Source organism: Colletotrichum siamense, assembly GCF_013390195.1.
Source record: "Colletotrichum siamense strain Cg363 chromosome Unknown KSG_Cg363_contig07, whole genome shotgun sequence".
Taxonomy (NCBI): Eukaryota; Fungi; Ascomycota; class Sordariomycetes; order Glomerellales; family Glomerellaceae; genus Colletotrichum; species Colletotrichum siamense.
The window spans coordinates 556,506-579,918 of NW_023501020.1; the positions used below are offsets into that span (position 1 = coordinate 556,506).

The 23,413-nt window shown below is 56.6% G+C and overlaps 7 protein-coding genes across 7 annotated transcripts; 2 read left to right on the forward strand and 5 right to left on the reverse strand.

The window, feature by feature from the left end:
* Nucleotides 1-7,678: 7,678 nt before the first annotated feature.
* SLX4 (Structure-specific endonuclease subunit SLX4) lies at nucleotides 7,679-10,513 on the reverse strand (the record flags this gene model as incomplete). The annotated part of the gene is made up of 1 exon (XM_036642345.1): nucleotides 7,679-10,513. One exon carries the CDS (start codon nucleotides 10,511-10,513, stop codon nucleotides 7,679-7,681), a length of 2,835 nt encoding a protein of 944 aa, XP_036491755.1.
* Nucleotides 10,514-11,067: 554 nt separating this feature from the next.
* Nucleotides 11,068-11,600, forward strand: crp-7 (40S ribosomal protein S21; the record flags this gene model as incomplete). Its single annotated transcript, XM_036642346.1, has 2 exons — nucleotides 11,068-11,099; nucleotides 11,369-11,600. 2 exons carry the CDS (start codon nucleotides 11,068-11,070, stop codon nucleotides 11,598-11,600), a joined length of 264 nt encoding a protein of 87 aa, XP_036491756.1.
* Nucleotides 11,601-12,511: 911 nt separating this feature from the next.
* CGCS363_v010498 (putative transporter) lies at nucleotides 12,512-14,126 on the reverse strand (the record flags this gene model as incomplete). Its single annotated transcript, XM_036642347.1, has 2 exons — nucleotides 12,512-13,508; nucleotides 13,567-14,126. The coding sequence occupies 2 exons, from the start codon at nucleotides 14,124-14,126 to the stop codon at nucleotides 12,512-12,514; spliced, it is 1,557 nt and encodes a 518-aa protein (XP_036491746.1).
* A 797-nt stretch (nucleotides 14,127-14,923) lies between these two features.
* LIP1-0 (Lipase 1) lies at nucleotides 14,924-16,617 on the forward strand (the record flags this gene model as incomplete). Its single annotated transcript, XM_036642348.1, has 2 exons — nucleotides 14,924-15,532; nucleotides 15,589-16,617. The coding sequence occupies 2 exons, from the start codon at nucleotides 14,924-14,926 to the stop codon at nucleotides 16,615-16,617; spliced, it is 1,638 nt and encodes a 545-aa protein (XP_036491747.1).
* A 257-nt stretch (nucleotides 16,618-16,874) lies between these two features.
* Nucleotides 16,875-17,312, reverse strand: CGCS363_v010500 (uncharacterized protein; the record flags this gene model as incomplete). The annotated part of the gene is made up of 1 exon (XM_036642349.1): nucleotides 16,875-17,312. The coding sequence occupies one exon, from the start codon at nucleotides 17,310-17,312 to the stop codon at nucleotides 16,875-16,877; it is 438 nt and encodes a 145-aa protein (XP_036491637.1).
* Nucleotides 17,313-18,238: 926 nt separating this feature from the next.
* CGCS363_v010501 (NAD-dependent malic enzyme) lies at nucleotides 18,239-20,210 on the reverse strand (the record flags this gene model as incomplete). Its single annotated transcript, XM_036642350.1, has 4 exons — nucleotides 18,239-19,019; nucleotides 19,075-19,318; nucleotides 19,378-19,674; nucleotides 19,730-20,210. 4 exons carry the CDS (start codon nucleotides 20,208-20,210, stop codon nucleotides 18,239-18,241), a joined length of 1,803 nt encoding a protein of 600 aa, XP_036491693.1.
* A 1,541-nt stretch (nucleotides 20,211-21,751) lies between these two features.
* On the reverse strand, nucleotides 21,752-23,353 carry CGCS363_v010502 (Maintenance of telomere capping protein 1; the record flags this gene model as incomplete). Its single annotated transcript, XM_036642351.1, has 2 exons — nucleotides 21,752-22,713; nucleotides 22,792-23,353. The coding sequence occupies 2 exons, from the start codon at nucleotides 23,351-23,353 to the stop codon at nucleotides 21,752-21,754; spliced, it is 1,524 nt and encodes a 507-aa protein (XP_036492078.1).
* Nucleotides 23,354-23,413: the final 60 nt, after the last annotated feature.

The following is a 23,413-nucleotide window of genomic DNA, read 5'->3' on the forward strand; positions in this document are numbered from 1 at the left end:
TTGAGATAGATGTCAAGCATGTTCGCTTCGCCACTGCTATAGCATGGTCAGACGCCGAGGCGATATTTGGCAAGGAACCTTTACTTACCCATTTACGAAGACGTCATAGTAAGTGTTCTTGTTCATAGTGACAGCTGATGACACGAGGTCTGAGACAAGCAAAATCGATAGATGTAGAGGGCGAAGAATGCTTGACATGCGATTAATCGGCGACGGGCTTCTTCAACTTTCAGTTACCTTTTCATAATCTCAATATGAGGTTGAGGGGGTATTTATACCCAAAACTTCCATGATCAGAAACTTTCTCTCGGATATCGTACCCTGCCACGTTCCTCGCTCCATCCCGCGCAGCTCCCCGCTGGTCACCTGCTCCATCGGAACGCAACTGACACCATTCCCACTTTCACAGCAAAATCCCGACCCCGTATCCGTACCCAATACCACGCCGGAGATCCATTATCAGACCCAGAGGCGAGCCGAGCGGCCACCACCCCCAAAGCGGGCCAAACCTCATGAGACCCGGCACAATCCACGACAACCCGAAGGCCAAAACAACGAAGCCGACCAACCGGACGCAAATCCCACCCCAAACATGAGGCTCTGCCTGCGGTCATCCTCGCGACTCGGTCGGGCTTCGTCCAGTCGCCGTGACGGACGATTCACCCCGTGCCGTTTTTCGTCTCTCAGCGGGGCCGACGACGACGCGCGCGCACGGCGGGCTCGTCCAACGACATTCAAAGTTCAGGCTCTATGACACGCCCCCCCTCCCGGGATTCTTCATCGAGAAAGGATGGGCCAGAAATTAAACCGTTTCGTTTTGACTTCTGCCAGACGAAGGTGTGTAGAAACCACCCCTCTCGCTCTCTCGATGAGGACTTTCTCCCCGGTCTTTCTCCCTGGTCAATTTACATGCAGGCTTTGCAGCCAACAGCGCAACATACATACGCCCCTCACCAACGCCCAATCACCCCCACATCCATGCCTCTCTTGCATATGAGACTGCATAAAGACTTCGTGGCACCGCTCAGATTTTGCAGTGAAAGTAGAGGCAAGGTTGCTCGCATTGAGGGATGCGGTGTGCGAGCGACTCGCTTGTCGGGGGGATGCAGACAATAGTTTCCAGCACATGTGCGTATCATGGAGGTAGCCCGCCGGTCTAGGGTACAACCATGCCCATCTCTGCGTTCTGCGTGAGATTACAGGTTGAGTGATGCTCGAGAGGAGCTGACGGGGTGGTGTGGTGATGTACATGTAGCTGAAGCTCGCGAGGGAGCTCGTCATTTCTTCAGTGATTTGCGGCAATGCGTGTTGATCAATGTGTGTGATCGAGAGTCCCGCAATGTGGCGTAGTGATCTTCGTCTCGGGAGTTGTTCGCGAAATACTGTTATTCGGGAGCTCGCGATTGATCCCCGAGGTCGCTTCCAGCATTGAGGAGGGTTTGTGCCGTGTTGTTGCTAGATGCGAGTTTGGTTTTGTGGATAGCATCAATTGCCAAGCATGGCACGGGTAGCAGACCCGAGCTTGGCGGCTCGACGCGGGGAAACAAGCAGCGAACTCCAAGTCAAAGCTTCAGCTTAACACGCCAAGATTCGTGGGTTGGGTAGTTGCTGTACGTTTGAAGTCTTTGTACCTCCCATTACCGTTTTGGGTAACGCTTTCCAGGCGTTCAGGTGTAACTAGTTGACCGAAGAAACGTCAGGATGGCATGATACGAATCATCCTAGACCACGACATGTCGTAAATACCAACATGCCGCAAGCCACGTAACAACAGCGGCATCAAGATGAACCAAGCGATTGGAAGAGTACAGAAGCTACGGCCGGACGATGGGGCAGATGATCGCGTACAGGTTTGACGTACAGGTCCGACGAGGATCAGGGGTTGAGCAATTGGCAGAAACGTGCATATTTTATACTACACTACACGCCTTGATTCCTGCAGAGCCTCAGGAGGGTCGTTCTGCATAAGCCTTACCAATGATCTGTGAGCTCGCTTCTATCGTACATGCACTCGCCACAGCTAGCTTGTCAGCTAAAGCTTCAAATTTGCAGAGGTTGGGTCAAACGTATATTTCTCTCACACAGAGAACACAGCTTAAGTATTCATACAAAGATACTTTGCATTTCAATGTATTGTTGAAGCTGTGTGCTCTTAGCACAGCGATTGAAAGAGCGTATCCGAGTTAATGCTGTGAGCATTGCAACTCATCCAAGTGCAAACCAGCAGCTAGTCTTTGTGTCCTGAATCCAGCCCTAGCTTTCCAGCTAAAGGAGACAATACTATGATAAAAAGACACTTGTCCAGAAGCAATCAACAGTATTACTTGAAGATATCCAACCTTCAAAGTAGGGTATCAAACAAGCCCTCTGTGTCTCCCCCAAATCTTAAAAACACTCCCAGGCGCATTCAATGCGCCATCCGTCTCACAGGAGAGATGCGGAGATACAGTATGTTGACTACCAGCGAACGTATGTTCACTTTTGACCGCCACCCTGAAGTCTGTCAGGGACATTGTCGGTGTCGTTGATGAAGATGTCGAGGACTGGGTTAGGTGAACTACAACTCGGTTAGTCCGTTTTACTCATCACTCCTGTTAGAGCGACCCACCTCATGATGAATGTTTAAAGGGGTAGTAATGATAAGAATTTTCTTCTCAAGTAAAGTTTTTATCGTGATTGTTTTGCAATATGTGTTCGCAGAAGCCCAGCTTCGATGGTGCATGTGTCGAAAGCTCCATTTTCTCATGGTTACTATTCCGGGGTATTTATAATTTCTGCCCAGAGGATGTAAACAACATCTGCCGATGCATATTAGTGAACATCTTGTTGTCCCTCTCGGCTACTGCTCCCATCTTCACCCATCCATGAGATAGTATCCTCGCTCGTGGGGTCAGCTGGCATGCGCTAGAGTTAGGGTCCCCCTTCACAGCAATCCGACCGCATACTCTAGCCCAACACCCTTGGAAGCCGATACTCCCTTCCGACCGTTCAGGGATCCCATATCATCTGCCATGAGAATCTACCCAACCACAGACGATGACAGAGCTCGAGTCTCCAATTATTGAGGCTCTGGGTGGAAATCCCCTTTGTTGGCATGTGAGGTGGCACTCCGCTATCACCTCGGTGTCAACCTTCTTCTTTTGCTTGTCGCCTTCCGTCTGATTTCCGACACCCATCCGTTGTCCGTCGTCTGCTCACCCCTGCCTCCCGGATGTGGCCACGATGCGCGGGATGGCACTCGGGACGGTATGGGACGGCATGGGACGGCACGTCCACGACAATGGCGCTTAAGCTGTCTAATGTAGACTGTCTCTGATAATCAGGCTCTCGTCACTGTGAATTTTGTTCAGTCCTCGGGTTCGTATACCCATCATACATAGGAACATGGCCCACATCCATCCCAGGGATCCTGGCTGGCGACCGTTTTAGCCAAAGATGTCGAATACATAGTACATGCTGCTCTTGCATGAAGCAACCCCATGGGCCCATATAGATGCATCGAGGTCAAACAAGCCCTCCAATCAGGACCACGTGTGATATAACATTGCAGCTTCCCCGCTCCGCGATGTCTACACACATAGGAGATACTCCGTCCGCCACAAGTCTTGCAGCATTGGCACATTGTACTTGAGGTGGTCGGCGATAGCCTTACAGGGTAGGAGTTACGGTGTCGGTATCCCCTAGAGCATCGAAACGGTGACCCTGGCGTGGCATCGGTCCCCGTTGAGTTCCTTCGGCAGGTGATTGTTTCCGGTTTCGAGCATTCGTCATTTTTGCACTTTGCTGAAGAAAAATGATCGGTATGGGTACCCGAGTGTTCTCTCCCTGTAAAGTAACCTTGATTCGCTTCTTTCGGTCATGCTCGGGGCCGTGTTTCCGTCCGTGACGTCGTCCTCGTCGTGGCCGTCGCGAGAATAGCGACGAGGCTTCACCGCCAAAGCTATTGCGTCCCAACCCGAGCTCCATGAGATAGTCCCCCACGGGGATAAATGCACCGGCTGGATTGGTCATCAATTGTCATCAGATGAGGGGTTCCAGGGACGGGAGATTGGCTTCAAGATAGGCACGGATGTCAAAATTGGAGCTGTTCATGTCGAGAGAGCGCCGCACACCGTCTCCCGTCGGCAGGAGGCGTCATCATGGTCTGATAAACTGTCCACGAGACTATATTTGAGTCGGGATAACACTCAAGTCCGATGCCACGTACGTGGTGATGCGGGACGGGCTGCAAATTGTGTCGACGTGGTGAAGTCTTCCGGACGAGGATCAGGGATAAAGAGAGTCATGTACACCGGCGTCAAAGACACTGTTCAACCCATGGGCGCCCTCCCCTAACGGTGAGAAGAGCCTCAAGCCACGCCAGTCAGGAAACGAGAAAGAAGTGCTCTTATGCGAAAGGTTTCTGACACGTGGGGGGAATAGAGGGGGTTGTTGCCAAGGTACAATATACAGCAAGGTACAGATATGGAAAAGGACCAAGCAACCCTAATAGATATAACCCAAGGTGTGAACACAGAAGTACTATACTCAGTACTGGAAGACACAGAGGTCTCGAGAGAGACGAAGACGAGGTAAACAAGGTACGATAACTTTTCCTCTGCCATAGCAGCCTCGGCCACCAAGGTTACAGGAACCTTGCCTTATATAAGGAAAGCAGCAGTGAGGTAAGTAGCCAGTACTCTGCATCCATCAAACAACACAATGGCAAACCAACAACTTAGCAACTTCAACAACAACTTCGACCCAGAGGGGGTTGTTGCTTCAAGATAGCCAGGAAACATCAAAACTTCGCCCGAAATAACCTCGTGGATAGCGCCCATCAGATTCGTCTAACCAACCAAACCCCGCGCGGGTGGCTTTCAGTGTCAGATCATCACGACTCGCCATATCTAAGGCCAATGGTTCATCGGCTGCGGGAACGGGATCGAAGCCGAGAAGGGCAAGCAGAACGAACGGTGTGGAGGGATGGGAGATTTGACGAGTGGAGGAAGTGGGTTGGGTGATGAGAGAAAGAAGAAGTGAGTGGCCGCCCGGGGTGGATTGGTGTGGAATCACACTCTACATCCGTACACCACCAACACCACCCAAGGCCGGCCCAGGACGCGGCCACGGAGACGTCTGCATCCATGTCCGGTTAGCTGCTGCGTGGCTGCTTCTGAAGAGGCCGCTCCAACAAGATGTGAGTCCAGCGCACACTTTCTCTGTGACCTTCCCAGAATCCCTAGGCCTCCTCCTCTTCGCCTTTCGTCTCTATAGCCACGGCCCACCAGTCCCAGAGCAGAGCCGCACAGCCGCATCTTTCAGGGTTGAGCGGACACCCCAGATCCTGAAGCTCCTCGAAGTTCGAGGAGCTTAGTTTGCTGTGAAAGTGCAGTCCTTTTGGTGGTGGGTGTGAGGGGGGAGGACCACGAGTCATACCCGGAAAGCAAGGTCGCTTTTGAATAGTACTGTGCAGGAGGCAGTTCGCCTTTTTTTGCACATTCGGTTCCTATTTACTGTCGGTCACATCTCATCCTTCCGATCGTTCGGTTTTCAGGTCTTTAATTCAGGAGGAGAGAAGAGAAAAACGTGGAAAGGCGAACGGCAACTGTGTGTTGGGGGCGGTGTCGATGCGTAGGGCTGGGCTAGGCTGGAACTGCTGACAGTATCGTTGGTTTCTCCAGGCTGTCAGCAAGATTGCACTTTCGAGAGACTACATCTCTTGAGGAGAACCTCCATCTATTCATCTTTGTCTGTTGAATCTCTAACGTCTGCAAGACAGGAACAACAACCGATTAGCACGCGTCCGAAGCCCGTCAGCTCAGATCTTCGACTTCTCCGACTCCTCCCTCGCCCTCTTCTCCTCCTTCTCCTCCCTCAAGACCTCCTCCCGCCCCCGAACTTCGACCTTCCGCGGGCCCTCGCGCGTGAACTTGACCAGCACGACCCTCTCCCAGTCGCCCCCGCGCCCCGAGCCCTTGAGCTCCGGCCCCGGCTAATCGATCCCGAGCACGACGCGGTTGTCCTCCTCGCGGATGAACAGGTTATGCGGGCTCATGACCTTGTCCGCCCAGGGGATCTCCGACGTGGGTTGCTTCCTCGCTGCCTGCGACTCGGCCGTTGGAATCCGCTTCAGGAACTCCTTCAGCTGCTCCCGCTGCGCCGCGAAGTGCTCGACACCGGCCCCGCTTGACGAGCCCTTGCAGAACTGCGCGACGAGGAAGAGGAGGTAATACTGCGGCGGAAAGAGGATGATCTCGCCCTTGTCGGCGCGGGAGAGCCATACGGAGGCGTCGTCGAACTTGGCGGCCGTGTGCTCCACGCCCCCGTCCGGCGTCGGGACGATGATCTCGTGCTCCGCGGCCTCGGCGCCTGTTGAGGCTGAGTGCGGGAGCATGTAGATGTACATCTGCGTTGTGAAGCGTTTGGGAACGTTGGTTGGGGTGACCCATCTCGTGAAGGGCATCAAGCGATCTGTTGCGCTTGTCAGTGAGCTGTTGCATCATCCATTTGCCAGTCAAAGATGGCGATGCTACACTGGCGCATTGCCAGCGTATACTTCAGCATGACGATGATGCTTCCAGTTAAGAGGTTGCAGGCCACAGCCTTGCAGGATTTGTCGATGTGAGATGAATTGACAGGAAACAGGACCACATACCAACGTCCGGAACACCCCCGACACTCTCAACCCACTCCCCAAACCTCACCTCATTCCCATGAATCCGCTTCCTCGCAACGTCCCTATCCGCAGACGATAAGTTCACCAGCGCAGACTCATCCCCCACCGCCGCGCCCTTCCTCGTCGCAAGCAGAATCCCCGTCTCCTCAAAACACTCCCGGATCGCACCAAGCCGATACGCCGGCCCGTCCTCATGCCTCCCCCGCGCCTCGGGCGCAGGCACCTCCCCGTCGTGGAACGCGTCCAGGTTCCCGCCGGGAAAGACGTGCGCGGAGGCGAACGAAGTGGACGTCTTCACCCGGTGGAGCAGCAGGACCTGGTTCGTCGGCGAGAGGAGGAGGATGCTGGTGCCCGGTTAGCGCGCGCCTGTTGGATCGGTTTGCGAGGGATGCGGCGTTACCTTGAGCTGGGCCGCGGCGCCTGGACTTCCTTCTTCTCCTTTGATGAAGAGGATGCCCGCTTTTGTGACATGATTGCTATGCCCGTCGCCCCTTCGAAATGAAATGTGGCTGTTGTGAGTGGTGGCGTTTTCGGACTCGTCGGCCTTCGATTCGAGCTTCCGGTCGCAATTGAGCGCGAAATCGTGAATCGGATTGAGAGTATTGATGATTTTGACCGCGCGCGAATGCACCGTGAAAATATGAATGTAGACATTAGAAGATCCCCGGGAAATAGCCTGTCCGGCTAGCTCAAAGTCATGAGGTGTGTTGCGGACTAGATCATCGCAGCGGGGTTGTTTGATGTTTTGCCGAGGTTCGGTGAGCGCCCTGTGACCGCGCCCTGCGCCGGTTGAGGAATGCCGTGCGGCGAGCAACGATCGACATCCGGACCTCTTATTTTCAAAGCTTGATGAATAGTTTGAGTCGAGAGGCACTGAGATCAATATATCAACGTATAAAAGTTTGGTATTGCGCATGTCAAGTGAATGCTAGGCCTCTCCAAAGCTGTGCCTGTGCCTACCCAAGTTACGCCGTGATGAATGCATAAACATGCAGAGGGTATCCTTGCCTCAACTCCAAATCAATATCTCTTCCTCTCGCCTCCTCGCAAGCTCTCGCGCCAAAGACAGCAAACACTCTTGGACTCACACCATTGCTTCACTTCAACCGCGGAGACCTCGCCGTCGTAGCCAACTCTGGACAGCTGACCTGTGTTCAGCCAAGTGGCAAGGTCCTCCAGCACAATAGGGTCATACATCAACATCATCTCATGAAAGGTGGGCTTCTTCGGGTCCGTGGTTGGGGGTGCCGTCGTCACGGCTTCGGTGATGCACTCAAACAGAGCCGCAGACTCCTGGCTCTTTGGCGACGCAGCGAGCGACATCTCCGTATCTTCCGTGATTGATAAGGAAGCATCCACCGGCGGCGGTGACGAGAACATTGGTTCCGGAGATGAGTAGGGCGACGGCGACAGTGACCCTTCAGAGGCCGAATCAGGAATCTCGATAATGTTCTGCGACGCAAGCTTCCTCGCGCGTGACGCCGCCGGCGAGGCTACATCTGGGGTATCTGCAGCTGCCTTGGATTTACCCTTGCTGCTTATCGTGCCGCCGGTGGTTCGTGTCGGCTCAGCGGTTTTCCTCGGCCGTCCGGGACGCCGTTTGGGAGATGGCGGCGGAGGCTGAGCTGACGGCGGCGGCTCACTGGACGGGATCTCGATGCTACTCTTTCTCGGGCGACCCCGCGGGCGTTTGGGCGACGACAGGAGTTCGATGCTGGGGGTCTTCCTGGGCCGTCCCGGCCCACGTCTAGGTGACACCTCCTGGGACGCTGGCGCAACGTCACTGTTCTTTCTCGGACGGCCCCGCGGGCGTTTGGGTGACACAGCAGCTGCAGCCCTCTGCACCTTGGCAGCTGTCTGTGACTCAGATATCGTTGAGATCATCGGATGGTTCGTGGGGAGGGAAGAAAGAGCTGGTCGCTGCTTACTTTCCCAGCACTGGTCCAATAGAGCAAGCATAGCCGTGCGTCTTTTGACTGGCTTGAACCCGTACGAGGAGATTTCACGTGCGAGCTGGACGTCAGTGTATAGGTCGAATTTGGGTTTGCTGGGTTCTTGGACAGGTTTGGCTTTGGCAGCAGGCTGTCGTGTTCCTCTGCCAGTCACTGACGGCAACCGCGGCGGCGGCAGGTCAATGTCATCCTCGGAGATGTCCTTTTCGGCTGGGCACGCGGCTTCATGTTCGGGCGCAGGGCTTGGTTCCTTCGGGGCGGGTTGAGCTGCCGCGGGTTGGAAGTTTGGTGCCTCCTCTTGGATGCTAGGCAGCTCCCCCGCAATCGCTTTTCCGAGAAGATCGTCAATATCAGGAAACGAGTCATCTGATGGGAAGTGATTCGGTAGTGGTGGCGCCTGCTTGTCCGCGGCCACGTATCCAAATGGATTGGGCCCTTCAGATGTGCCTTCGTTTCCCTGTGGCGTGTCTGCCAAGTTGATGACTTCGAGGTCCAAGACTCGTCCATCTTCGTCTCTTGCACCGACACCCCATAGCTTCTGTCGCGGTTCTGGCTCTACCGCGTCACTGTTGATGGGCGTGACGAAGGGGTCGTCCTCCTTTCCTCGCGAGTTTGAGGCTTGGAGAGCTGATTGGAGGTCTCGTAGGAACGTTGGCGAGTGTTCCCGAGCCAGCTGGCTCGAGGTGCCAAAGACATAGTCCTGGTTTGCGGCCTGTCTCAAAGCTGCGGTCGGTGAAAGGAGGACAGGTTCTGGCGGTGGCATCTTTTTCGGCTTCTTGGCCTTAGATGCCCTCTTCTTTCCCTTGCCCTTTGCCTCCTCTGCTTCGACGGCGTTGCTCTCTGGTGCAAGTGCAGACAGTTCCTGCTGCTCAGTAGCTTCTGGAACCTTATAAGCGGCTGTGGCTAGCTCAGTGATAGTTCGAGGCTTCTTCCTGGGTGCCTTGGCCTTCGGGGCCGCTCTCTCGGATGGGCCCGTCTTGGCCGTTTCGTTGATAGATACAGTCTCGATCAACTTCCTCTTCCCTAAGACCTGACGCTCATTGTCGGGTGGCTCGACGGAGGGCCGTGCCGGCTCCTCCTCCGGGTGCGCATAGTTCTTGAAAAGATTATCGAAAGTCTCTTTTGAGGCGACAAGACTTGAGGTCTTATCGGTTGACGAGAGCAAATCCACGACCTGTTGATTTGAGCTAGCAGCAGTATCGGCAGGTGGTGGTGTCCAATCTTTGCGACGGCACATGGCCGCCTCCAAATCCAAAGGCTCCTCCGCATCTTTCTTGGTCTTCTTTGGCGGCTTAGGCGCCTCGGCCTCCTCCTCCTGGTCCTGGTCCTCGTCTTTCGGTTTGGCAAAGTGGCGACTGACAGTTTCCTCCTTCTTCTTCCTCGTCGTTCTAGCTTTGGCCGCAGGTTTGGCCTTTGTAGACTTGGCTTTCTTCTCTTCTTTTTCAGCAGCGTCCTTCAAGTACTTCTTCCACGGTTGGTCGGCCTCGGTTTCCTCCTTCTCCTTGGCGGCCTTCCCAGCCTTGGCTGGTTTTGGAGGCGGTTGGCCTGGCTTCTTCTCCAACACCTTGACACCTCTCTTCCGCTTCGGTTTCGACACCGTCGCGAGGCACACAACAACTGGCTCCTCCTCTTCGGGTAACGGTGGCGGGGGCATGCCAGAGTTTTCGATCGGGGGTTTAGACGGAGTCGTCAGATCGATCGTGGAGTGCTCGTGGCGGAGGAAGCTGGATACGCTACTGAAGCTATGGCCTGCATTGTCGGGAATGGGCATCGCCGCGCTACCGCTTCGTAGTGGAGGTCGTGAAGGGTTCTTTGATTTGATCTGGTCGAGAGACGGAAGTCCTGGCGAAGAGGATGAGAGGCTGTAGGGGTCATGAGGAATGGTCCCGAACGGAGACCCCATCGTGAATCTCGGCAAGCCCAGGGTGATGCGCCGGGCGCATGGTTTCAACACAAGCCGCAGCAGGGTGTTTGGTGGGGGTCTGCAGGAGACTATCGTAGTGACTGCAAGGCGTGCGTAGACATCGAAGTCGCCCGTAGTGTCTCAGATGTATTGGTGGTGGCAATGGCGCTTCGAGTTGTCATTCACGCCCTCCTTCAAGAAGCAAAACACACTACGCGCGACACCACTAACACCACTTAACGGGACCAAACCTCACCTCAGCGGAGCACGTACCAGCGCTGTAGCGGGGTGGAGGCCCAAGCGTCACAAGCGCCGTCGACACCCGCGTCATTGCCGCGCAGTCACCTGACTCAAGCGACACGTGACCGCAGCCCTGCCGCCGGCTCGGCAGGCGCAACCCACCGGACTTTTTGGCAGGAGGCGCCCACACAGTTTTTTGGCAAAATTAAGAAGTCACCCCCACCACGCCTCAGTCTCTTCCCGACGACCACTTCCGCGTAACGCAAAATCACCAACAACTTCTCTAGACAACCCCCCGAACGCCAACCGCAGCAATGGAGAACGACAAGGGCGAGATCGTCGATCTGTAAGCGAACACCAAACCACCCGTCCTCGAGACGCCACGTCACGATGCACCCGCGCGCCGGCAGCCGAATTCTCGTTCTGGAGGAAAGGAGTTCGAGAGGGAAATGAGAGCAGAAGAAGGCGGCATTTTTTTTGCGTGGAATCTCTCTCGGTTCCCCTCTCGGACCTCTGCTTCACGATTGAGAATTGGGAGGAAGGCCAGGGATCGCAATGCGATGGAGGGTGAATAGGCACAGAGGAACGGATTTGCTAACATGTTTGCTCCTCCAGCTACGTTCCGCGCAAGTGCAGCGCCACCAACCGCATCATCAAGGCCAAGGACCACGCCTCCGTCCAGATCTCCGTCGCCAAGGTTGACGAGAACGGCCGCGCTGTCCCCGGCGAGAACCACGTCTACGCCCTCTGCGGTTTCGTCCGTGCCATGGGTGAGAGCGACGACGCTTTCAACCGCCTTGCCCAGCGCGATGGCCTCGTCAAGGCCGTCTGGTCCGCCCAGCGATAAATGCTGAGGCTTCGTCCTCGGGGGAGGAAAGGAAATGGTACGTTGTGGACGGGGCTTTGCAAAAGGCTCTCGAGGGATTTTATTGGCGTCCAAAAAGCGAAGCCCGACTCGGACACGGTGACTGACTCTTTTCTCTCAAAAGGTCTAGTCGTTCGGTTCGGTCGGTCTACATGGATCTAGAGTTGGTTGCATGGGACAAAAAATCGCCAATTCGAGGCGTCCGGCTCTCTGAGGAGAGGAAAATGGCATAGGAATGGTTCACGACTACCCAACACAATGAGATTTTCCGCGTTCGAGACAAACAAGAACAAGCCTCTCCCGTCCAGTGACTCTCGTCCTCGTCCTCGTCCTCGTCTACCGCCCCTCGACTGCGAAGCTCCTCCCCCGTACCCAATTCCTCGTTCCCGGCTAGCGAAGGATTCTCGTGCCACCCTCGATGGTCTCCTATGGCCGAGGATTCTGGGGCTACCTCGATAGCCTCCATGCCGCAGATCAAAGTATGAGGCCTTGAAAAAGCCGTGGCGGTTAAGGTGTTCGCCATAGTACAGATACGGGTCTCACATGTCTAGGCACTAATTGCTTCAATACGATGCCTATTTCTCACCTCGAGTTCGCCATCTTCTTTGCTTTTGAAATGTTGCAGGGCTGTGTTGGTGAATGTTCACCCGCCTGCTGCCATTCGAATCTTGACGTTTTCCAAACCCCAGTCCACAGCTTCCTGAGGGAGGAGGCAGCTGGGTGCTTCTCACCTCAACCACTGAGCCAGACTTAACTACAGATATGCAAAGTCATCGCAAAAGTGAAGCGCATGTAATGCGTGTAATCATTGATCGCTGTGACGCTAACTTCAAACAACATGATCATAACTCTAAACAGCTCATCTACCCGATCTCTACCATCACCGCCGCCATCTACAACACATAACGGAAGTTGGGGTTCTCCATATCAGTCAAATCAACACCCTCATCCTCATGCTGAGCGTCAGGCGTCACCGCAGCCGCAGCAGCCGCCTCGTCCCTCTGCTTGTTCCTACGCATCAACATCACCCGCAACGAGATGGCGATGCACATCTGCGCAACCGAGCACGCGAGAATGACCTTGCACCCCGTCGGGTACAGCGGCGCCTCCTTGGCCAGGAAAGCATGGGGCCCAATAACGTTTCCGACGCAGTACGCCGTGAAGACGATGGCCGAGGCCGTAATGCGCTTCGTGTAGCCACCCAAATTCGTCGCCGGCATCTGCAGCGCGAGCACCAGCGACGCGACGAACGAGCCGACAAGGTAGTACCCGAACAGCACGCCGACCTTGTAGTGCGCCCTGTCCAGCTTCCAGATCATGACGCAACCCAGGATGGTCGGGATCAGCCACAGCGCCATCACCGTGGTGCGCTGGTTCTTCAGCTTCGTGGCCGTGTACGCGCCGGACAGGATCCAGAAGACCTGGAACGCGCCCTGCGGGATGCCGAGCGCGGTCGTGAGCAGCGGGTCCGAGACGAGCCCCTTGATGATGAGCTTGCCAAAGTTGGCGACGCCGCCGTTGATGACCTCGTTGAGCAGCACGAAGAGCGTCAGCAGCCAGACCTGCGGGTCGAGCACGGCCTCCTTGATCTGGTACCACTGGACCGTCTTGTTGAGCACGCCGGTGCGGGCGAGGCGCGCGCGGCCGACGAGCAGGGCGCGCTCCTCGAGCGAGAAGCGCTTGGCGGTGAGGATGCTGTCGGGCAGGCAGAAGAGCAGCAGGATGCCCCAGAGGACGGTGATGCCGCCGCAGATGAGGAAGACGGCCTTCCAGACGGGGAAGGAGTCGATCTGGCCGATGCCGTAGCTGAGGATGCCGCCTAGCATGGAGCCGACGCCGTTGCAGCAGTAGAAGATGCCTGCGCGGAAGGGTTGTTCCGATCGGACGTACCTTGAGTTACGTGTTAGCTTGGTGTGCTCTGAGCTCAGGTGAGACGGAGGTGACTTACCACATGGAAACCATCATCATGAAGCAGGTGGTAATCGGGGCCTCAAAGACTCCCAGGAAGAATCTACACGCCGCCAGGCCGGGGAAGTTGGAGCACGCGGCCGTGATCATCAACACGGAGCCCCACGAGAGCACGCACCCGGCCACGACCTTGCCCATCTGCGTCTTCTGCGCGAGGTAGACCCATGGGTACTCAGCAACCAAGTACGCCAGGTAGAAGATGCTCGCGAACCACGAGTACTGCGTCTGCGTGACGCTGGTGCTGGTGAAGAGGTCGAAGACGGCGGCGTACGAGAGCGCCTGCTTGTCGATGTACTGCAGCACGTAGGTGCCGGCGAGCAGGGGCAGGACGATGAGGTCGATCTTGCGGACGAGCTTGCGGTTCTTCTCCTTGTCGTTGACGAGCTCGGCGAGGTACTCCTCGGTGATGTTGTTCTGGTAGAGGAACTCGGCGGAGGCGTCGAGGTGCTGGACCTCGCCGGCGGTCAGCGACTTGGTCGGCTCGAGGCCGTCCTCGGCGGCCTTGATGTCCTTGTCGACGACGTGCGTGTTGTCCGCCATCTTTGCTGTTGTTGTCTGTCTCAAAGGACCGATGTGTCTAGCAACAGGAACAACAAGAGGCGTTGAAGTTGACGACTCAAACTCCGTGGCTTCACGGGGAGGGGAGAGGACATGATGTTTTAATGCCCCGTTGCCAATTGGCCATTATCTCGACCCCCCGCAGGCTCACGAGGCCTGGTCTCCGGGGTGCAGTTGATAGACGAGCCCTCTCCCAGATAGTGCAGATAGCCCGGGGAACTGTCAGTCCTACTCTGCCAGTTGAGTAAACCAAACAAGCATCTTATCAGGAACCGGACCCATGCCCACGAAACCCCATAACGGGCTACTTTATCCGCAGTCCTGGGTCTGCCAATGGCTGGTCTGGCTATCGCGGGGAACACGGCCGGGGGGCGCATGAGTCGAGAGGAGGTCGGGGTCTTGCCGACCGGCTCTGATAAACATGATAAGCCCGAAGATCAGAGAGTGCTTCGGACGACAGATCTGGGCCCGAAAGCGCACGTCTTGAGCCGATATCGCTCGGCCGCCCGATCCCCGCGGGAAAACATGGCTTCTCTCTACCAAACGTCGCGGCTTTCCCTACTCATTTAACAATGCTAGTCAACTCGATTCGGAGGGCCTGTCTGCCGTGCGATAGCTGCTGCAACGGCGATCCGGTACACCCATCCGCCGATACCTGAACTAATCATCAACCACACCCACCCCAAGCTCTACCAAGCCCCCGGTTCACCACTCACCTCTCACCCTTGCCCCAACCAAGACACCCATCCAAGACATACACATACACACACATTCCCAAGATGGGCTCCAAGGTTGAGGACCGCCCCTCGGTGACCATCGCGCAGGGCACGGTGGTCGGCACCGTCGTGACGGAAGCCATCCCGCGGCCGGTCGAGGCCTTCCGCGGCATCCCGTACGCGCAGCCGCCGACCGGCGACCGCCGGTTCCGGCCCCCGGTGAAGGTGGAACCGTCCACGGCGACGATCGACGCCTCCAAGTTCGGCGCCGTCGCCCCGGGCAAGCAGCTCTTCCCCGGCGGCCCCAAGTTCGAGTACAGCGAGGACTGCCTCACGGCCAACGTCTTCCGGCCCCAGGGCGCAGGCAAGAAGGACCTGCTCCCCGTCGGCGTGTACATCCACGGCGGCGCCTTCAACCGCGGCACCGCCATGATGCACAACACGCCCTCGTTCCTCGCCAACTCCGGCCAGGACCTGGTCGCCGTGTCCTTCAACTACCGCATCGGCGCCCTCGGCTTCCTCCCCTCGACGATGAGCTACGAGCAGGGCGCACTGAACCTCGGCCTCAAGGACCAGCTCCTCCTCCTCGAATGGGTGCGCGACAACATCGCCGCCTTTGGAGGTGACCCCAATAACGTCACCCTCTTTGGTATCTCCGCCGGAGCACACTCCGTAAGCTTCTTGTCTCTCCCCCAACTCCCCCAAAACTGACACCCCTTTCCCGGCAGATCGGCCACATCCTCATGCACGACGAAGGCCAATCCGCCCCCCTCTTCCACAAAGTCATCCTCGAATCCGGCGCGCCCACCTCCCGCGCCGTCCGTCCCTACAGCGCCCCCATCCACGAGGCCCAGTTCGCCGACTTCCTCGCCGCCTGCGCCTGCCCGCCCGGCCTCTCCTCCGCCGACACCTTCGCCTTCCTCCGCGCCGCCCCCACCGAGACCGTCCAGGCCGCCCAGATCGCCGTCTTCGACAAGTACAACCCCTCCCTCCGCTGGGCATTCCAGCCCGTCGTCGACGGCGACATCATCCCCCGCGCGCCCATGGAGTCCTGGCGCCTGAACAAGTGGCGCAAGGTCCCCATCATGACCGGCTTCAACCGCAACGAGGGCTCCATCTACATCAGCAAAAAGGTCGCCCGCTCCGACGAGTTCACCTCCTTCTTCGCCGACCTGCTGCCCCTCCTTTCCGCCGACGACGTCGCCACCATCGACGCGCTCTACCCGGACCCCCTCACCGTCGCGGACTCGCCGTACAAGGAGCAGCTCGAGGGCACCGGCGCGCAGTACCGCCGGCTCGAGGTCGCGTACGGGCAGTACGCCTACGTCGCCCCCGTGCGCCAAACAGCAGAGCTCGCGAGCAAGGCCACCAACGAGCCGGTGTACCTCTACCAGTGGGGGCTCGAGAGCTCGCTGCTGGACCGCGCGCGGCACGGCGAGAACATGTACTACGAGACGTGCGAGCCGAACCGCACGGGCATCTCGGCGGCGCAGAAGGAGCTGTGCCTGACGTACAACGCGTACATCACGAGCTTCATCGCGACGGGGGATCCGAACGCGGTGCGGGGGTCTGCGCCGGAGAGGCCTGCATGGGAGCGGTATAGTGCGGAGGGTACGTCGAAGGCGATGGTGTTTGGGGAGGAGAACAAGGAGCTGATTGGGGGTGCGGCGGGCGTGCCGGCGAGGTTGCATGATGATACCTGGGCGAGGAAGGAGTCTGAGTTTTGGTGGAGTAAGGTGGATGTCTCGCAGCAGTAGGCTGTAGAAGTATAGAAAGAATCAAATCAGTTAAATATGCTTGCTTGGATTTTTGTGTATGTGAAATTGATCTTCATCGTTTTGATGTTACCATGGCATTATGTCATGAGAAAGAAGGCTCCGGTGGCCTTTGCGCCTTTGAATCATTCAGTGTCAGTAGTAGTTTTCATTTCACTGATACATGTATTGCAGTCCAACGTCACCTTTCCAAATCTCAAAAGAGGCTTCGAATCTCAATGCCATCCACCACCTCAACCCTACCTCCTCACCACACGATCCCTCCCAAACAACCGCCCCAAATACCCAACCTTGACCAAAAACGTACCCAACGGCACAAAAGCCAACATCCTCATCTCCCCCCTCCACTTCCCAACCTCCCACAACACCCCCTCCCTGCCTAACGCCACCGCCAGCGCCCCCCAGTGCGGAAAGTCCATCAGCGCGCTCACCAGCACGTACCCCCTGACGACCTTCCTGTCATTGCTGTGCAGCATGATCACCCAGGTGAGCAGGGCGAACCCGAACAGCAGCACAGCGTTCTGCAGCGCCCAGAGGGTCTCTGTGGGAGTGGGCTCGCGCGGGCTGGAGGTCAGCGGCGCGGTGATGGATGAGGGGCTGAGAAGGGGCTGGAGGGCGCCGAAGAGGCAGAGGAGAGGCTCGATGTAGGTGAAGAAGATGCGTGGGATTGGGGGCATGATTTGAGACATTTTGGACTTTTTTCGGTTTTTTTTTTTTTGGCTGATTGGGTGTTTGGTGTGGTAGAAATTGCGTGGTTATTTCAGCTGAGCGGTAATTATCTGACGAAAGATGTATTTCAGAAGTGAGAGAATTTAATGCGTATTTGTATGGATTCTACGTCAAAGAAGAAAACCAGAGTGATTATCGTTGCCCAAGATGGCAAATGAGTGAAAGGAAGCCGATACTATGACGTAGAAGGAGCCTGTAGTAGCATATACTGACCTCACGCTTACACTCCTTGTTTTGACCTGATCAGGACATCCGTTTACGTTTTGTAGTTTGAAATGTCCTTTGATGTTTCCTGAAATAAGTGATACGCTTCCGTAGTTAATTGCACGCATAATGGCTTGGAGCATCCTTCTAATGCTATTCGTATGTATTTATATCTATAGTATTAAAAAATAGAATTTATTCAAGAGACTTAAAATGTTGCTTACCTGTTTTTTTTTTTTTTTTTTTGTATATAAATTTGGATAATCTTAAGTTATAAAATATGGAAATATTTCATTTATTATCATAGATGCTGTCGTTATTATTTAACGATTTCTTATAGAATTGAAATAGCTACCCTCTTATTATGTCATTTAATTAGTGCAATTCCAATCTTACATCAGCAACATTTGTATAGCTTTGATAACCCATCACTATCTTGACTTGTCCTTTTCTATCGTTATATTTGTCTGTTTGAGTAAGTGAATGAAGACTGTTGACCTTACTATGCCTGTTGGTCACTTGCAGCTTTTGCACTTGAATCCCACGTAAAGCACAGTTGTGGACTTAGTATCCAGTCTAACCAACCATTAGATTACAAAATCTAAACGTCTCATGAAATAGTAGATTAGACATCCAAAGAACCAGACTCCCCTTCCAACCGTCTACCCATCTACCAACTCCCAGGCTTGCTAAAACTCCCCGCAACACCCATCTCCCCCTTCGCCTCCCTGCTCGCCCCCTCCATGCCCACAAGCTTCAACGGCCTATACTCCGCCGTCCACATCTGCTCCCTCACCCACTCGTCCAACTCCCCGTCCTCCTCGGGGATCCCCTCCTCCGTAGCCACCCCCTCCGCCACCGCCGCCTTGATCACGTTCCTTGCCACCCGCACACTCACATCTCTCACTACCTCCACCCCCGGGAGCAGCGGCGCCGTCTGGTCCTCCAGCGCGGGACTCAGCGCCGCCACGCCCTCCACCGCCGCCACGAGCATCTTGTCCGTGACCAGCCGCGCGCGGGACAGCACCGCGCCGAGCCCGATGCCGGGGAACACGACGCTGTTGTTGCACTCCGCGACCTCGATCTCGATCTCTTTCCCGTCGGGGCCCCAGGGGCCTTTGACGGGCTTGAAGGGGGATCCTGTGGCGACGAGGGCTTTGCCGTCGGTCCAGTTGAGGATGTCCTCAGGCACGGCCTCGTGGAGGCGGGTGGGGTTGGAGAGGGGGAGGATGACGGGGCGCTCGACGCCGGCGGCCATGGCACGGACGATTTCTTCGGTGAAGGCTTTGGGCTTGGTGGACGTGCCGATGAGGACATTGGGTTTGACCTTCTTGATGACAGACAGAAGGTCGGCGGAGGCGTCGTCCCACTCGGCTGCGTCGCGCGCGAAGCCCTTCTGCGCGGAGGAGAGCTCGCTCGAGGTGATTAGGAGCCCGGGCTTGTCAATCAGCCTGGAACTTGGTCAGTATTGATCCCGTAATGACGAAAGCATGAAAGGAGGCCTACCAGATCTGCTTGGCGGCGTCCTCCTTGCTGATGCCCCCCTCCGCGGCAATCGCATCCCGCACCTGGTCCGCGATGCCCACGCCCGCCGAGCCGGCCCCGAAGATGACCAGCTTCAGGTCGGAGAGCTTCTGCTTGCTGACGTGCAGCGCCGCCATGATGGCCGCGAGGGTGACGCAGCCGGTCCCCTGCACGTCGTCGTTAAAGCAGGGGATATGCGGGCGGTACTGGTCCAAGATGCGTCTTGCTGTTCACATCGTTAGCCAAATCTCAGAGGGAAAGAAAGAGGAGGAAGCAAAGACACACCATTCGTCAACCCGAAATCCTCAAAGTGGATATACGCCCTCGGATACAGCCTCCGCGCCGCCTTGACGAACTCGTCCACGAAGCGGTCGTACTTGTGCCCGCGCACCCGCTTCTGGCGCAGGCCGAGGTACAGCTCGTCGTCGAGCAGCTCCTGGTTGTCGGTGCCGCAGTCCAGCACGACGGGCAGCGTGCGGTTGGGGTGGATGCCGGCGCAGAGCGTCGTGAGGACGAGCTTGGCGACGGAGATGAGCACGCCGCCGACGCCCTGGTCGCCGATCCCGAGTATCTCCTCGCCGTCTGCCGTCTTCGTTAGCAAACACACCCCCCTTGCGAGTCTCGGGTCAGGAGTTACCAGTGACGACGATGTAGTCTATGTCTTCCGGCCTCCCCCACTGCGCCAGGTCATGATACACCCTGTCCACATCATTCACGTTCAAAAAGCACCCATCCGGCCGCCGAAACAGCCGCGAGAAGTTCTGGATCGCGTCGCCTTCAGTCGGCGTGTACACGATGCTGAACATCTCGGGGAGGTGCTCCTGCAGCAGGCGGTAGTACAGCACCTCGTTCTGCTCCTTGAGGGAGGTGAGGAAGGTGTTCTTGGCGAGGTCGTCGTGGCGGCTGGCGTACTGCTCGTAGGCGCGCTTGAGCTGCTGGTCCAGCGTGTGGATGCTCTGCGGGAGCAGGCCGGTGAGGTTGAACTCGCGGCGCTCGTCGTGCGGGAAGGCGGTTCCCTTGTTGAGGTAGGGCGTGTTGAGCAGGGCGGCGCCGGTGACGGCGCAGGGGATGGGGCCCGAGGTGCTGAGGGGGAGGTGGGAGAACTTTGAGGGCGGCATTTTGGATGTTTTGTTATTGTGATTTGGTATCGTGGATGGGAGATTGGAATCAGACGAGCAGCGTCCTCTTGGGGTCAAGTTGTATTTCAAGACACAGAACAGAAACACCACGAGCACATGCAAAGGTTGCGCGATGTACGACGACGTCGAGAAGGATGGAAGCCATCTATTTTCCTTGGCAGGGAACACACGCTAGCTGCTAATCAAGCTACGTACTGCAGAAACGTGGAGGGTAAGGTGAGTGTATGTGTTTGGTTCATGAGAGGTGCGGTTTTTGGGCTGACTGCCAAGTGACGTCAAGGCAAGTTCGGTGGTGACATTTCAGCGCCAGCCAGGCGGGAAGTCGGGGCCGGCGCGCGCGACGAATCAGCGGCGCCTGCGTCGAACTGGGTCCGTCAAAGATTGGACGGCATCATCTTGCCGAACGGCGCTTCCCTCGCATTCGATATCAAGGACATGATCATAAAAAGAAGACACTCATCACCAAACACGCAATCACTTCACGCATGATATGTCGGTACGCCTGGAGCCTCGCCCATGTAGGAAACAAGATGGGCATGGACTATGATGGTCCTTTGTTCTGGCAGCGGTTTCAACCAGACGACAAGAACGACACCCCTTTCCCAAGAGACCAACCGAAGCTGGCCCCGTAGGTCGAGACGACGTCCCTGCCGCCCGCAAAATCCCCGTCCTCTTCAAATCTGCTCCGCAAAACGCGGCGCGGGTAGAAGACCCTCGCAAAAGCGAGGACTCGTAGCGGTGCCCTGGTGTAGGCGCGAGTGACTGGTATGACGCTGCTGTTTTGTGTATGTGTGTTTGTGTTCCCATGCGCGATGGAAAGACGTGTTCATGTATAGCAGTGAGCCGCAGGCAATAAACATTAATGCCTGTGCTCGTTGATGCTCACTTGAGCTGCGCGAGATGCGCGATGCCAAAAGTTGTTGGTGGTTGCGATGGACGAGAAGGAGCAAATGGGTGGAAATTTTCTTCGGGATTGATTTTACGGTGGGTAGATTCTGATTATGTAAGACCGGGAAGGGTCTTCGCTGTGAACGGAAGGGAAGGGCGGCAGGATGGCTGCCCCAGCTGGCAGCACTTGGCCACGTCAAACCGTGTTAGTCGGAGCTGGGGTATCCATGAAACTCTAGCCACATGATTTGCACCACGATCTTCAGGAGGGATCATGCAGGGCAGATCAGATAATTAATATCGACAGGCCAAGTTCGAACACGCCTTCTCAACGATGACACAAATCACAAGTTCATCTCCGGGTGAGACCAGACAATTGGAGGAAAACCCTTGAAGCCATTAAAGATATCGTGAAATACGTCGTCTCGATAACATCCGTGATATTCAAAATCCAAACCCCGACAATGTGTCCTGGGAAGAGGCATATATATGCCACCGTTCCCCAATAGTAGAACTTCGCTTCTAGTTTGTGACCAGCAAACAGAATGCCGGTTGGGCTGATGGATAGGAAAACAGGTATACCCGAACTCCCAAGCAAACAAAATCATACACTCTGGCTCTCAACCTCCAACTCAAATCAGTCCGGCACGGGCAGCCTCGCCGCCGCCATCCTCAACGAGCTCATCCATGCGCCTCTTGCCCTTGCCAATGCCGCCCTCACCAACGCCCATTCTCCTGGCGACGTATCTCTGGGCAACAACGCCGACCGCAAGGCCAAGAAGCTCCTCGATCCACTCGGCAACCCACTCGCGGGGGTCGACACCGCCGCCCTCGACAATCTCACGGATTTCGTCAGGAATCGACTGGTTCAAAGACGCCTGGCCGTCCTCGCCGCTGGCGGGCGTCAACGGGTTAGACGCATCCAACCACTGGATCCACCTTGCGGGGATAGACTGGCTGATGGCCGAGTACTCAATCTCGTGGACAGGGTCCAGGCAGAAGACCGCAAAGCAGACCATCTCATCCGCCTCGTCCACATCAGCCACAGCAGACGCCTCCTTCTCCTTCTCAACAGCCGCAGTTCGCGCGAAGAGGGCAGAGTCTGAGGTCGTGCCAACAGCCTGGATGGCAAGGAACAGGTCGGAGCTGCGCACCGGGTTCTCCTCGCTCAGAGGCTCGGTGGCACGAATCCTGGCCTGCTCCAGACCGCCGTGGGCTCCAAAGTACTCGTTGGCGTAGCCCTCAGCGCCGGCGCGGCAGAGCTTGGTGCCCTCAGTGAGACCCTTGATCATACCGAGGTCACGCGGGGAATCGGCCTGCCTCCACCAGGGACCATCTCGCCAGCCGGCGCCGCCGTCGTTGGAGTATCTCCTGCTGGTGTTCTCCTGGCCGCGCTGGATGACCATGAGCTCGCCGCCCTCGACCTGGGACATGACGCGAGAGAAGGTGCCGTAGATCAAGGGGTCGAGGGAGGGGTACCCGACCATGTCGTGGGTGATGTGGATGAGCAGACGTTCGTGGGAGCTGATCGGGGGCGCGAGGGTGTGGAGGATGTTTGTAAACGTCGGCATGGCCTGCTGGCGAAGGTTGTCACCTGTGCATACGTTGTCAGTAAAATGGACCAGGCCGATCGAGAACGCCTCTACACATGCAATGATGCTTCAATACTTACCCAATGCCCTGAGGCCGCCAACGTTTCCGCGCACCTGTTCAGCCCACTTCTTGGCCTCTTCGTTCTTCTGAATCTCCTTGACAGCGGCTTCGGCCTGCTTCATGGCGGCAGAGGCAGTAGAGAAGACACTTCCCCACCAGCCACCACCGGCAGCGGGAGCGGCGGTGGCAGCAGCAGAGGAAGATGCAGTCGTCTTCTCCGTCTCTTGGAGATCAGAGCTCGTAGCGCTGGGGGTGAAGCTCGCGCGCAGAGAGCGGGCGCTGTCGGTGGACTTGCGAGGGGCAGCAGCCTTGTCGTCAATGGTCGGGGTGGCAGAGCGTCGAGGAGGGCCCTTGGCAGCCGTCTCCTTAATACGGGGCGTGTGCGGGCGGGAAGGCTGCTCGAGGTCCTTTTCGAGCTCGGCGAGGATGTCCTGGTCGGCCATGGCCTTGGAGGCAGCGGTGGTGGGCTTGGGCTTCTTCTCGAGGGACTTCTTGGGAGCGGGAGCCTCACCGCCGATGCCCTCGAAGAGATCGTCGATGTCGTCGCCGCCAGCGGCAGCCTTGGTCTTCTTGGGAGGCATGTTGGTGGTGGTAGTGGTGGCTGTTGGTGTTGTTGTTGATGGAGAGGTGATGTTGCGGGG